Source organism: Acipenser ruthenus, chromosome 1, assembly GCF_902713425.1.
Source record: "Acipenser ruthenus chromosome 1, fAciRut3.2 maternal haplotype, whole genome shotgun sequence".
NCBI classification, from domain to species: Eukaryota; Metazoa; Chordata; class Actinopteri; order Acipenseriformes; family Acipenseridae; genus Acipenser; species Acipenser ruthenus.
This window is the reverse complement of record NC_081189.1, coordinates 62,437,294-62,451,361: the sequence shown is the minus strand read 5'-3', so window position 1 is coordinate 62,451,361 and position 14,068 is coordinate 62,437,294. Positions and strand designations below refer to the sequence as shown.

The following is a 14,068-nucleotide window of genomic DNA, read 5'->3' as shown; positions in this document are numbered from 1 at the left end:
TTACTTCAATCATACTTGAAAATGGGGAAATTAGAAATACATTTTCCAAATGAACATGAAACATATTATTAAAACTGAAGAAAATAAAATTTAAAAAAATATATATCAGTCTTCTGAGTTTCTTTGGTGCCTTGTGTAAAGAAGACTATCACAACTTGCATTGGTAGCAACAGCACAGCTACTTTTCATGTCATGAACCAAAAAAGGAAAATCCCAGGACAGAGAATTAAAAAAACAGGTAAACATAAAACCCAGCATCACACTAACCTAACTGGTTCATGTCTGCCATGCTTCAGTCATCAGTTAGATGTCTCACTTTATTTAGAAGGCATTGTATGCTACCAGCTTTAAGCATGCAATATTATGTTTTGTGAATGGTGCCCAATGGAAAATTGACAAGTTATAAATACTTAGAACATTACAATTTCGGTCTTATGGCTCACTGTTCATCCGGAAGTGTAAAATATAAAAGCTGTCAGTTCACAAAATTAGATTTAGAAATGTATTGCCGGGGCTCCCGAGTGGCACATCCAGTAAAAGCACTCGCTAGAGCCTGGATGTCGCCGGTTCGAGTCCAGGCTATTCCACAGCCGACCATGGACGGGAGCTCCGAGGGGGCGGCGCTCAATTGGCCGAGCGTCGTCCGGGGGGAGGGAGGGTTAGGTCGGCCAGGGTGTCCTCGGCTCACCGCGCACCAGCGACCCCTGTAGTCTGGCCAGGCGCCTGCGGGCTTGCCTGTAAGCTGCCCAGAGCTGCGTTGTCCTCCGACGCTGTAGCTCTGAGGTGGCTGCACAGTGAGTCTGCAGAGTGTAAAGAAGCGGGTGGCTGACGGCACACGCTTCGGAGGACAGCGTGTGTTCATCTTCGCCCCTCCCGAGTCAGCGCAGGGGTGGTAGCGGTGAGCTGAGCTTAAAAATAATTGGGCATTTCAAATTGGGGAGAAAATAATAAAAACTGACTGGCAACGACTAAATTAAAAAAAAAAAAAAAAAAGAAATGTATTGCCAACCAAAGATTTCTCCCATGCTACACCGCTGCTCCGCTCCCTCCACTGGCTCCCTATCACTGCTCGCATCCAGTTAAAAACTCTCCAGACTATAATTTCTCTCTACACCCACTCTCGCCCCCTCTGCTCCTCCATCACCAGCAGATTAGCTGTACCCCCATTCCGCTCCCCCGCTTCCAGAGCCTGCTCCTTCTCTTACCCTTGCCCTCAGTGGTGGAATGACCTATCCACGGATATCAGCACTGCTCAGTCCCTGCCCACCTTCCGGCGCCTGTAAACCTCTCAACTCTTGACCATACTGGACTATATGGCACCCAATTGTACCAGCACTTGCATCAGCTTATACTTGCACTGAACTGCTTCAACATACCCCATTGTATTCTACTACTGCCCTTAATTATAACTATTTCCTGTATCTTGTACTTGATTGTACTCTTATAGGTATCCGTATTCATGTTTTTTGTAATTGCTCTTATTTGAAATCATTCTCATCCATTTATCATACTTACGATATGATCTTAATGGACTTTACTCATATAAGCAAATATTTTTACCATAAGTTAACTGCTCTTAGTCAAGCTCTTAAAAGTAATTACTTACTGTATTCTTAAATTTTGCTGTTATTTGACTTCTTATTTTCTACTGATTTCACAGTACTTTATAACTGCTCTTATCTGTAATGTGATACTTTGTACTGTGATATTTTGTAACAATTGTAAGTCATCCTGGATAAGGGCGTCTGCCAAGAAATAAATAAAAACAATAACAACAACATCATCATCATAAAAAACAAACAATTTTAGGTAACAAGAAACCTCCACTTCTAAAATGAAAAAAAAATGTGTAAAAGAAACCTCTTCTGAAAAACTAAAACAAAGCTATATTAAAATAAATGTCTCCCATTTTTGTCTTTCATTCAAATTATTTATCAGTCTTCAGCTTAATCTAAATACTGTAGGTTTCCTGTGTGGGGTCTGCATCACCTAGGCAGGAAATATCATTATGAAAAACAGGGCAGCATTGAAGTAAAACTCTCTGCAAAGCCTATGAAATCTCCAGGACACACTCTAATCTACTTAATCCAGACCAGACAATAAAACATAGTTTGAATTCTGTTACATTAATCCTCTAAAGCTTGAGGACAACTACTATATATATTATACATATATATATATATATATATATATATATATATATATATATATATATATATACATATATATACATATATACATATATATACATATATACATATATATACATATATACATATATATACATATATACATATATATATATATATATATATATATATATATATATAAAATACTTAATTGTTTAAAATTAATTCTGATTATTTGAAATCAGTAAAGAACATAAACAAAAAGAAATCTCCTAGCACTGTGCCCAACATATGTACAAGCCAGCTCTGATTTTGATATTCAATGAATCCCTACTAAATGCAACCATAATCAGAAGAGGTTCTCCACATACGAGTGTGTAATTGCATAATACATGTTCAAGATGCATAAAGAAACTCATACCGTAGAGTTCAAATTCCACTGAAAGATTACAAGGTTTCTTTACTTCAATAAACAGTGAAAGGCACATCATAAATACATGCAAGTTTCAGTAAACCATTAATAAAAATAAATAAACAAAACTAACATTTTGTTAACGCTGTAAAATTGTAAATATGTAGCTTTTATGTAAGCTTTTTAAAAGTAAATTCCATTACAGTTGTCAAAATACATTCATCTCAGAATACGCACTTATTCTGTAGGAATTTAAAATCAGAGAAATACACTGCATTATTCTAGCATAATGTCAAGTCATTGAAATGTATTTATGCTAAACATATATATATTACAAAAAAAATAGAGAGTGCTTACCAGTTTTGGGATTTACATTAAAAAATCCCTGCGGGTTTCCACTTGTAATCTTATAGGTTAGTTTGTCACTGGATCTTGAGTCTGGGTCATAAGCTTCAATCTGGATGACAGGCGTATCCTTAGGGGAGTTCTCCATAACTTCTGGGTAATAGACAGGCTCTGATGTCTGTGGGGCATTATCATTAACATCCTGAACCTCTATGTAAACCTCAATGAAAGAAAAGAGAGGAACAACCCCTTGATCTGAGGCATAAACTGTCAGCCAATAGTGGGAAGTAGTCTCATGATCCAAAAGCTCTTCTGTTCTTATGATACCTGCAAAAAGAAAACAAAACCATGTTTTAACCCTCCCATCAGTAAAATACACTCTTAAAAGTGCATCAGAACATTAGCAATCCTAATAAATCGCTTTATTTTTTATTATAAATATTGTTTAATATTGTGTTTGAGCCATAGTATGGCAAATCAATGTTATATGGGTTAAAACTTAAGCCTCAAAAAAAAACAAATAAAAAAAAAAACTGTGGGTACAGTGGTATTCTGCAGCACAACAAAGGGCAGTTAAAAGATTGCTATTATGAAGACAAGATCTATAAACACAACTATAATCTATAACACAATTAGATAAGACACCACAGTTGTTCCAAAGACATATTTTCAATTTTGTAGGAAGACTGATGCCAGGGCTGCTTAAAATGTTAAAGAAAAGTGTGTGTGGGGGGGGGGGGGAAGAGTATAAAAGAGGACATAAAATTAGCACAGCAAGTTTCCATCAACAAACAGTTGCTCTTTTTAGAGTGCATTATGGTTTTTTGACATAGAGTAACCACCAAGTTAAAAAAAAATAATGGTTAGAACCTGTAACATTCAGTCCCATAAGGTGTTTATTTATCACATGCATAAGAGCATAATGACATATACTTCAATTTAAGATATTGCATATTTAATGTATGTGTTACAGTAAAAAATACATTTTGGTAAATGTCCAAAAAGCAATATATTTCTTCATAATTACAGACATTTACCACCTTACTTGGTAAATGTCAGTTTCCGGTAAAACTTAAGATTTACCAGATTCTAACTTTTACCTTAACATATATAAAATTTGGCAATTGAAGCCACAATGAATATAAACTGCCGAAAGGGGATTGTTTTGTAATATCCAGTGCATCATCTATATTCACTTTTCATACTGGAATGTGGGTATTTAGTCTTTAGAAATCCATAAACAAAATGAATTAAACAGATTGTAATGTTGCACATAAACATTGTAAGTTCAATATACAAATAAACAGTACAAAAGTAGATAGCCACTCAAATATATTACACATATTTGTTATGGGAAAAAAAACAAAAAAAACAAAGTTGCACACTGCTATTTAACCCAAAACACTCTTCTTAACTTCGTAAAATAGCCAGACACAACTTTGAACTAATGCCGTTAACTTCTGTCAATAGTCTCTGTATTCCACAGCCTCTACTGGCCTCATGCTTCCATAAACGTTCTGGTCAATTCTTCCAATATAAGCAAAATAGCTGAAATTCCAATGCTTTGGAAAGCTTGTAGTATGAAAACTGAGCTCCTAAAATGATTATGGTTTGTATTTATATATATATAAAAAAAGTTTTATTATCTCACTGGTCAACCACAGAGAACTCAATTACATAAACCATGTGTAAAATAAATAGTAGGTTTCTAAGTAGGTTAACAATGGTTAATCTTATAGGGTAGTGCATAAACTACACACCATCTTAAGGATAAGATTTTATTTACATGAACAAAAGCTTTTCTCCTCTCAGATCATTTAATAGAGTCATATTTTTCTTCCAAAAGAAATGAAGGTATAAGGAAGTTGACAGGTAAATCCATATTAAAATCTCACTTTTTCTCTTAAAGTAAATGCAGTATTGTATGGAAAATACAGGCTGAAATGTATTGGTGAAATGCTACATACTGTCATTTGAACTACATCTAAATTAAAAAGCAATTGTTTGCACGGGCTAATTTTATTCCACGATTGTTTTATGAACTTACAGCAGGGAAAAGAGAAGGTGGGTTTTCACTGACAACCTTCACGTGTAGGCGAGGTATTCAGTGGATTTGTCAGATTAAATCAATTAAAATATTCGTTAGGATATTTGTTTGTTTTCAAAAAGTAATAAAAGCCATTATATTGCTCAGAACACAGGCAGAGACAGCATAGCAGCAGGGGCAGGGGGGGCGTGGCCCGTGTGTGTGCCTTTATATCACAGCAAGACCTTACAATATGTGACACGTTAAAGTAGAAAAATATCCCAGGAGTAAAGAATACATTGTGTAGGCCTTACTTTACTCCAGTGAATTAAATACAAAATAAAAGGAGGCCAAATAGCAGTTCAAGTTAAAACATTATTTTATTTCTTCCCGACATAAATAGCAGATAAAGTTGACACCGCATTTTATTATTTTTTCATTCCTTGCCATTTCTCCACAGTAAACAGTGGCCATAGACACGTTTTCATAAAGCAACAACACGAGGTTTACTTGTGCCTTTTTGTAGCTGAGCAAAAAACAAAAAACTGAAATTTAACTTTAAACATTTCAAATAAAACAAACATGGAAATGGCGTAAAATGAAGGGGAAAAAACTCACTGTTTTGGTTCTCGTTTATTACATTCTACATAACAAAGTCGGAACAAAAAATATATAATATATAAAAATCACTACAGAACATTTCCAGCAAGTTGGGTACTGTTTAAGCGAGGCATTTCAGAATGACGTGCTTGCCTTTATGTCCCATGAGATTCTGACTTGCTCTAAAGCAGCACAATGCGTTTTTGGCGCTGATGGTCTTCCATAGAGATCACTATGTGTGCACGCGCATAATCCGGTTCGTTTACTTTTTTGATGTCTAAACTTTTAAATAGAGGCTCAAGAGCTGCTGTGTTGATCCTGTGTTTTTTTTTTTATATACATATATTAATCTCACATATCACACAGAGCTCTTTTTCATTTGCCATTTTTGAAACTGTTGTGCAACTTCTGGTGAGGAAGTAAATAAGTGCAAGGTATTTCTCATTTCTATTGAATACGAACATCTGATTTTTGTATTGGAATACATGTCAAAAGATATGTGTTTGAATATTTGTCCCAGCACTAATTTATAATATATATATATATATATATATATATATATATATATATATATATATATATATATATATATATATATATATATATATATATATATATATATATAATTTTTTTTTTTTTTAATGGAATAATTGTCTAAAACAAAAGTCTGAGCACTCACCATATCATCCTCTCATATTCAGAATTTGGGCCAAAATCAAGACATTTGAATGAGATTGAAACCAATATAAAAATATAAGGTGGCAAAACCAGTTTGATGGAGAGGGTGGGGAAATGGCAGTCTGATCTCTCAACTCATGTTTCCTTTGGAACCATGCTTCTCCCCCTTCTTCTAAAGAGATCACAGCTACATAAGTGACTGCCAGCATTTTTCCAATTGATTTTAAATTAATAGAATACATTTCTGCTCAAGTAACAAACATTTACCATACCGGTAATGTATATTTTCGGAGTAAATCGAGTTTGAGTACTCTGATTCACACATTGTGAACAGGGTGATACAAATATAACATGCCTGATGGAACTGCAGCAGAGTTTAGCCCATTACTTCCAGTACAAGAAATCTTTTGAGACCTGCCCAGACAGCTCCTATTGTCATCCCAATGAATGTTATTTTAACAGCTCCAGTGTATGTCTGTCAGCTAGGCTGTTACACATGTCAAAATCTCAGTTTTAATGTTGTGCTTTATTCAAGAGCAGTTACCTCTTATCCTTTGGGATTTCACACTAGCATTATTTTTTTATAAAGACTAAAGCCAGTTTGTTTTTACTTTACTTCGCGAAAGTATACAAAAAAAATATATTGCCTAAATGGTAAAATGATAAATTAACCCTTTGCGGTCCATTTATTCAGCGCGTGTCAGGCGCGTCAGGTCCAATTTATTTTCACACGCGCAGTTTATTTTTGACGCGCTGTTTAAAAGTATTTTTTCACAGTAAAACAGGTTTAAAAAATGCACTGCATATCAACAGGACACTCTGTACTGCATCTCCAGCCCCGCCCCACCCCTTGTTCACTGTATTTCTCACATACCTCTTCATAGTCGTGCATACTGAAAAATCATCTCCTGATCACTCGTTTTATCACCAAACTCCTCAACAATGCAATCCAAGTCATTATTTTATTACTATAACATCTAAAAAGCTCTGCAAATGTCTGTGATATTCTTTGAGCGCTGGATGCAGAAGCAGCTATCTTGTTTGTTTATGTCCGTGTTATCTATGTGATGCCGGGGCTATCTGTATTCATGAGATACGCCCCCTTTTTTTTCCGGCTTCTGTCGGCTCCTATCGGTCTCACTCGGCCATTGAATGGTTTTCTCGGCTTTTTCCGGAGAATAAACGACTAGAGACCTGTGTTTTGCATCTTTTTGATGATGTCGGGCAGGGTCCAACATTGGACCAGAAAGGGAAAATTGCAATGTCGGACCAGGTCCGACATAGGACCGCAAAAGGGTTAAAAAAACACAGGATTTTAAGAAAATCTAGCAATAATGCCTTCTTTTAGACATGCAAGTTGTTGAAAAATGTGTAATGCTCCAAAAGTACCAACATTTCACTGCCCCTACATTTTTAACCATAGTCTTCAGACCAGTGACTTGCAGAAAGTTCATATTTACAGTAGTGACCAAAGAAACACAGCAGTCATCCAACAAGTAAGGCAAGTATCCCTGGAAGTAAAATGATTTAATGGTCTGGGAAAACAACAAGCTTTAACTGAGGAAAGTGTGCTTTGCATTTCGCACCCCACAATCAACTTTAACCTACTGCACATTCCTAGTCTGGTTGCTCAGGCAACACTTCTGAAGCAAAGTCCATTTTGAGTCATGAGTTTAGAACTTCTTAAAAGTCACACTTCTGGCTTGAGCTCGGAATATAAAAGAAAACTTTGGCTGGGCGGATCCTTTGGTACTATCAATCTGCCAGGAAGCAAGCAAGGCCAGTCTGGATTTTCGCAGCCAAACACAGAAAGACAATCAATTCAGCACATACCAACCTTATCTAGCATCAATAAGAATCAGCCTACTGCTCTCATTCACAACAGGAAGGGCACTGCAAGTGCATTTGCATTTGATGAGGGCAACCTGCCGGCAAAACTGTGTTGCTACATGTCAAAGTATTTTATTTGCCTTCACAATGAAACTTTTATAAATCACAGCCTCTGTATGATACAGAAATAAAAATGTAAAGCCTCTCTGTGGAATCATTACAGCTTTATAAATTGTTAGCTTTCATAAAGTTTCATTTTATTGCCCACATGGTTACAGACATAAAAGTTCTATATGTTTTCTGTAAAACCAAAAAACATATATAATCTAACTGCTTCTACATTTTATTCTTTTTTTATTTTATTTTATTTTTTTTAAATTTAGTCATTGCCAATTTTTTTACCCCGGTTTTTCTCCCCAGTTTAGCATGCCCAATTATTATCTGTATCCTCAGCTCACCGCTCGCAACCCCCCCGCCGACGGAGGCTGGAACACGCGTCCTCCGAAATGTGCTCCTGCCAAGCCATCATTTTTCGCACTGCAGATCCACAGCAATGCCACCAGACCTATAGTGCCGGAGGACAACACAGATCTGGCAGCTCCACTGCAGAAACACAGGCGCCCTATCGGCCACAGGGGTCTCTGATGCGCGGTGAGCCGTGGATTCCCCTGCCGACCTAAGCCCCCCCTACCCGGGCAGCGCTCAGCCAATTGTGCTCTGCCCCCTAGGAACTCCTGGTCACGGTCGGCTGTGACACAGCCTGCATTCGAACCTGCGATCTCCAGGCTATAGGGCACATCCTGCACTCTGCGCGGAGCGCCTTTACTGGGTGCGTCACTCGGGTGCCCCCTCTACATTTTATTCTTTTTAAAACAAATTGTATAGCATTGCAGCCAGTGCATTAGCCGTCCCAAATATTTTAAATAATAATATATTTTTTCTGATATAGCCGCGCACCAGTGTAAAACGCGCTCCAATGTATTCCACAGACTTTGTCATTCCTGTAATGAGTTTCTTGTATACCAGGGCATGAAATTAACGCTGGCCATGTGGCAATTGCCATGGGTGCCCCTCAAAATGTATGTCTATTCTCGACCATTATGGCCACAGTGCCCTTTCAGCTGCAGCAACTAGAGAGGCACCTGTATTAGGAAATGGATTCAAACAATAACATCATTACGTGATTTGCGTGGTTAAGTGGCCCCAATTCCATACACAACACTTGTGTTAATATTTATGAATGTTGTAGCAGGGTGAAGGTAAGAAGGTGGGTGAAACCTGGCTTCCCGTCAGGTGGTGACACTAGAGCCATCTCTCACGGGTCTGCACCAAGATGGAACATAACTTAACCCTTTGCAGTCCTATGTCGAACCTGGTCCGACATTGCAATTATTCTTATCCGGTCCAATGTCGGACCCTGTCTGACATCATCAAAAAAAACGGGTTTCTAGTTGTTTTTTCGCCAAAAACCATTCAGTGGCCGAGTGGGAGCAACAGGAGCCGAGACAAGCCCGAAAAAAAAGGGCGTATCTCATGAAGTCATACTTGCCCCTGGCATCAGATAGGGGCGGCCATAAGGAAACAAGCTGCCTGTTACTGAATCAGCGTACAGAGAATATCACAGACATTTGCAGAGCTTTTTTGAGATGTTATAGTAATAAAATAATGACTTGGATCGCATTATTGAGGAGTTTGGTGATAAAACGAGTGATCAGGAGATGATTGATTGGTATGTACGACTTATTTATTTCTTAGCATATGTGAAAGCTATAGCAAACGAAAGGGTGGGGCGGGACTGGAGATGCCTAGTGAGTGCTTTGTTGATATGCAAGGCCTTTTAAACCCGTTTGACTGTGGAAAAAAAATACTTTTAAACAGCGCATCTAAAATTAACTGCGTGTATGAAAATAAATTGGACCTGACGCGCCTGACACGCACTTAATAAATGGACTGCAAAGGGTTAAGTCAGCTTGCGGCGGCCATCTTGGGAAGGACAGTCACACAGGTGTTTCGAGTTGCGCATCGGTCAAAGCCAGTGTTTTTTCACGGCTACAATCGACTAGCGATTGGTCATGGAGGATTGATGGGGCTTGGTTTTGAGCATAAAAGGGAACTGTGTTGATTAGATGTTTGGTTGTGCTTGGAAGACAGAACGGGGAGGATCGCAATCCGATAGTTCCATCACAGATTGCTGCTAACCAGATGCGTGTTTTCAACCTAGGTTTCCAGGCAGTATTATTATTATTATATATTATTTTGTTTATTCAGCAGACGCCTTTATCCAAGACGACTAACAGAGACAAGGGGGCAATCAGCTGCAGAGTCACCGGAAAGATGTAGAACAAGGAGGTTAGGTGACTTGCTGAGGGTCACACAATGAGTCAGTAAGTGAGCCGGGATTTGAACGGAGGACCTCCTGGTTACAAGCCCTTTTCTTTAACCACTGGACCACACAGCCTCCTAGTAGAAGGAAGTGGAAGCCGTGGAGGATCCGAGACATTGCAAACTTTACTGCACCTGAATAAGTGATTGTGTGCTTTTATCTACACACCAACCAGGGACAAATGCGCTATGATGTCAGTCTCGGTTGTTAACACTACAATCCTCTGTATACTTCTCAAAGCAACAGGCAGTATGAAGTCGGCTACTCACTGCCTCAGTGCAATAAAAAGCAGATCAAGTTCAAAGTCTGCAACACACTATGGAGTACTTAGATTTTTGTTCTGCAAAATGTTAGAAAAAATATATTTAGCTTAAATTTGACTTTAATAGTAGATTGTGTTATCTCTCACTGCACGGCTTCAGGTACTGGTAACTACCAACTTCTGGTTGAACTTTTTTTTTGATTTATTTTGTATTTAGTATTTCATGAAAAATACAAATCTGGTTAAATGGAGCTCTATAATATCCATTTTGTTATCGCATTTGAAACAGTAAAATACGATCTACATTGGGGCTGTGTTCGAAGGTTTGTCAGACATATTCACGTACTGTATGTTTTTTTATGTTAACAGTATATATATATATATATATATATATATATATATATATATATATATATATATATATATATATACACACATACACATATACACACACGCATATGGAAAGAGCTAATAAATTGGCACTATGTTGATGTGTTGTAGAATTAAATACAAGGTCACTGAATTTCACAATCACTAGGGATGGCAAACCAGGGGTCTGGCGATTCTGCCTATTGAGAGTTCTTTTTGTGTACTTTTACCCTACACTTAAATCCAACTAAGTTATGTGTATCGGTCCATTATCCACAGATTCATTGAGTTTATACAATAGGCTATACAGCGTGGTAGCTTTCTCTAGTGGTCTGGATAAATTTTAACATTGTAATATATTAACTCTCTCTGCTTACTTCACTATAAAATACCTGTCTATTTCTTTCATGTCACCAGTTGAATGGGAGCTACACCTGTGCCGTCGTACACAAAAACATAATGACAAGTTTTACAAGCGACGAATCCAGTCACATTTTCATTTGCTAGAATTCCAAAAGAATTCCACACTTCTGACTTCTCTAGAGCTAGTATCCACTACATGATATAAACCCAGCGCTATCTTTTGTTTCACCTTGTCCACTTACATTTTTAATATCACCAAACAGACGTGATAAAAGGATCTTGCGACATATCAAACAAGCAGCAATACAAAGCGAGAACACTGCTTAGTCAGCTGACTTGTCAATAACAATGACTGTGTTATTAAAACGATTTTGTCTGTAGCATACATTAACGAATAATTTCAAGTAAAAATGTAGCTTTTAATAAAGATTGACAACATTTATGTTTGCTACACTTCACAATTTTATGGAAAGAAACGTAAAACGACGATCAGCCATTCACAGATAGAAAATGCCAAATGCCAATATCTACTTTTTTCACCACCTACCAATTTCCTGTGACGCCGTAATAACAAACGGGAATGCAATTTCCTACCTTGCCGTCATTATTAGTCTATAGTATAAAAGTCAATGTAAATACAAAAGACCAAGATCAGCGTTTACATCCAGATTTATTTGGAAGAAAATCCAAGCACACAGCAATACATTAAGAATTGCCATTAGTCTTCTAGTTCCCACAAGCCATTGCATAAGAAAGGATTAACTGATCCGAATACAATAGAATGGAAGTAAACAATTGTGAACACTCCGTCTAAACATTCAAGAACAAAATACGCGCACTACAGTTTAACACAAATCTGGAGCATCAAAACCTAAAAATAAAGGCCTTTAAAATAGATCCATTCTAAAACTAGCAACGTACACCCCACTTTCTTCTCAGGAAAGACTACACAAACATCCCTCTCAATTCATCTCTTTTGACACTACATAAAGTCTCAGTGTTCCAGCAGTACGCTGTAGTTTTGTGGTTTCCATGGCCGTTTAAGAATTCTAAATTATATTCAAGCAACATCAATAATAAATAGCTCCAGTAAAATAGAGCACATCCACGTGGGCTTTTAAAAGAACAGGCTCCAGATAACTTTTTCCAAATGGCAGAGCAATCAACCTTCAAAGTAAGCTGTAAATATTATCTTGTAATTTCCACATTCCTCTTAGCTAACCTCGCTTGTTGACCTCACAGTCTGCCACGGAGCTGAAAAAAAAAAAGAAAAAATACCACACACACACACAAACATGAGGAAAACATATGCATTGTGCCTGAAACCTAAAAGATCCATAGAAAATTCAATAACTGAACGAAAAGTTGTTTGCCAACTAAAAGCCACAGTGGCTTCTGGCAGCCAACATCATTATTTGCTCCTTTTCTATGTTGTTGCCCAGAAAGCACTTTGCAAAATAAAGCTATGTCTGTGCAAACGGACAGATCCTGGATGTGACCTCACCCTCCCAGATTGATTTCTTGGTGGACGGTAATCTTGAGACCACATGTGGTAATCTCACACCCTTCTCTAAATTCCCTGTAGGCTATGCCCCTAACAATTGAGTTCAATGCATGACAATCCCTTCATTCAAAGTCATAATGAAAGGGTGGGGGTGTGGGGAAAGACAATGTTTGCACATCTATTTACTTGTTCCTAGTTTCATTTTCAATATCGTATTCAGCATTTTAACACCACCATAAATTAAAAAAAAAAAAAAGTGTTTAAATAAAAAATAATGGTTCTATTTAAAACTATAAACCAACAGTCATTCCTCACCATAGGAATTATAGCATAATAAATAAATAATTTTATTGCTATTATGTAAAGTCAAGAAATGGTGCAGTGTGAATATAGAAACTAAATAATGTATCAAATGTTTTCTTCAGGGTATTGGTGCTTCTGTTGTGTCATCAACGGATGGCACAGGAAAGAAAATGTTACAAGCATGCTCAACCTCTCATAATTAATTTAAAACAATTAAATGAGGGCTTTCCCAAAGATTAATTAAGAATGTGTTGTTATCCATTGGGATACCTTGTCTGGTGTCATTTTTTGTATAGCACTAATCAGAGACCAACAGAGAATATTGCACCATACTTGAACAAATCTTGTCTTACTGTACTGTAGTAAATATTCTTTAAAAAAAAAAAAAAAAAAGACAGATACATTTAATGTCTATTTCTACCCAGTCTTCACAAGTAAATACAGACTTGAGAAAATGTAGTTGGATTCTTCATCATTTGGGTGACCCAGTTAAATCTGTGGTATTTTGCAAATATTGCATCTTCTCTTAAAATGTGGCACACAAACAACAAAAAACCTTAAGTGTACTTCTTAACTGGTTACACATCTCTGCCACAGAATGTTCCAATTGTGGAACAAACTGTGTGGCTCAGCTATTTACCAACATACATTTACAAATGCATCTGTAATTTTAAAAAGGACCAAAGAAAAACAGTTAATGATTGAGGTATCAAAAGCAAAGATACAGCCTTTCTAGCAAGTTTGCCCTTTATGTGCTCATTTTCAATTAGTTTAGCTTGCAGTCATGTCCTACCAATGTAAAGTGCAGACAGACAACACAAATGCAGTCACACACACTTTAATATATAATCACTACTAAAAGTA

General features: G+C 37.1%; 1 protein-coding gene across 7 annotated transcripts in view; it reads right to left on the bottom strand.

The window, feature by feature from the left end:
• Positions 1 to 14,068, bottom strand: part of LOC117420672 (protocadherin Fat 1-like) — a 75,095-nt gene that overhangs the window by 50,977 nt on the left and 10,050 nt on the right. For all 7 annotated transcript variants that reach the window (XM_059027148.1, XM_059027172.1, XM_059027169.1 and 4 more), the window contains exon 3: positions 2,899 to 3,213. In XM_059027148.1, coding sequence (XP_058883131.1) covers positions 2,899 to 3,213 — 315 coding nt within the window. The remainder of the gene's footprint in view (positions 1 to 2,898; positions 3,214 to 14,068) is intronic.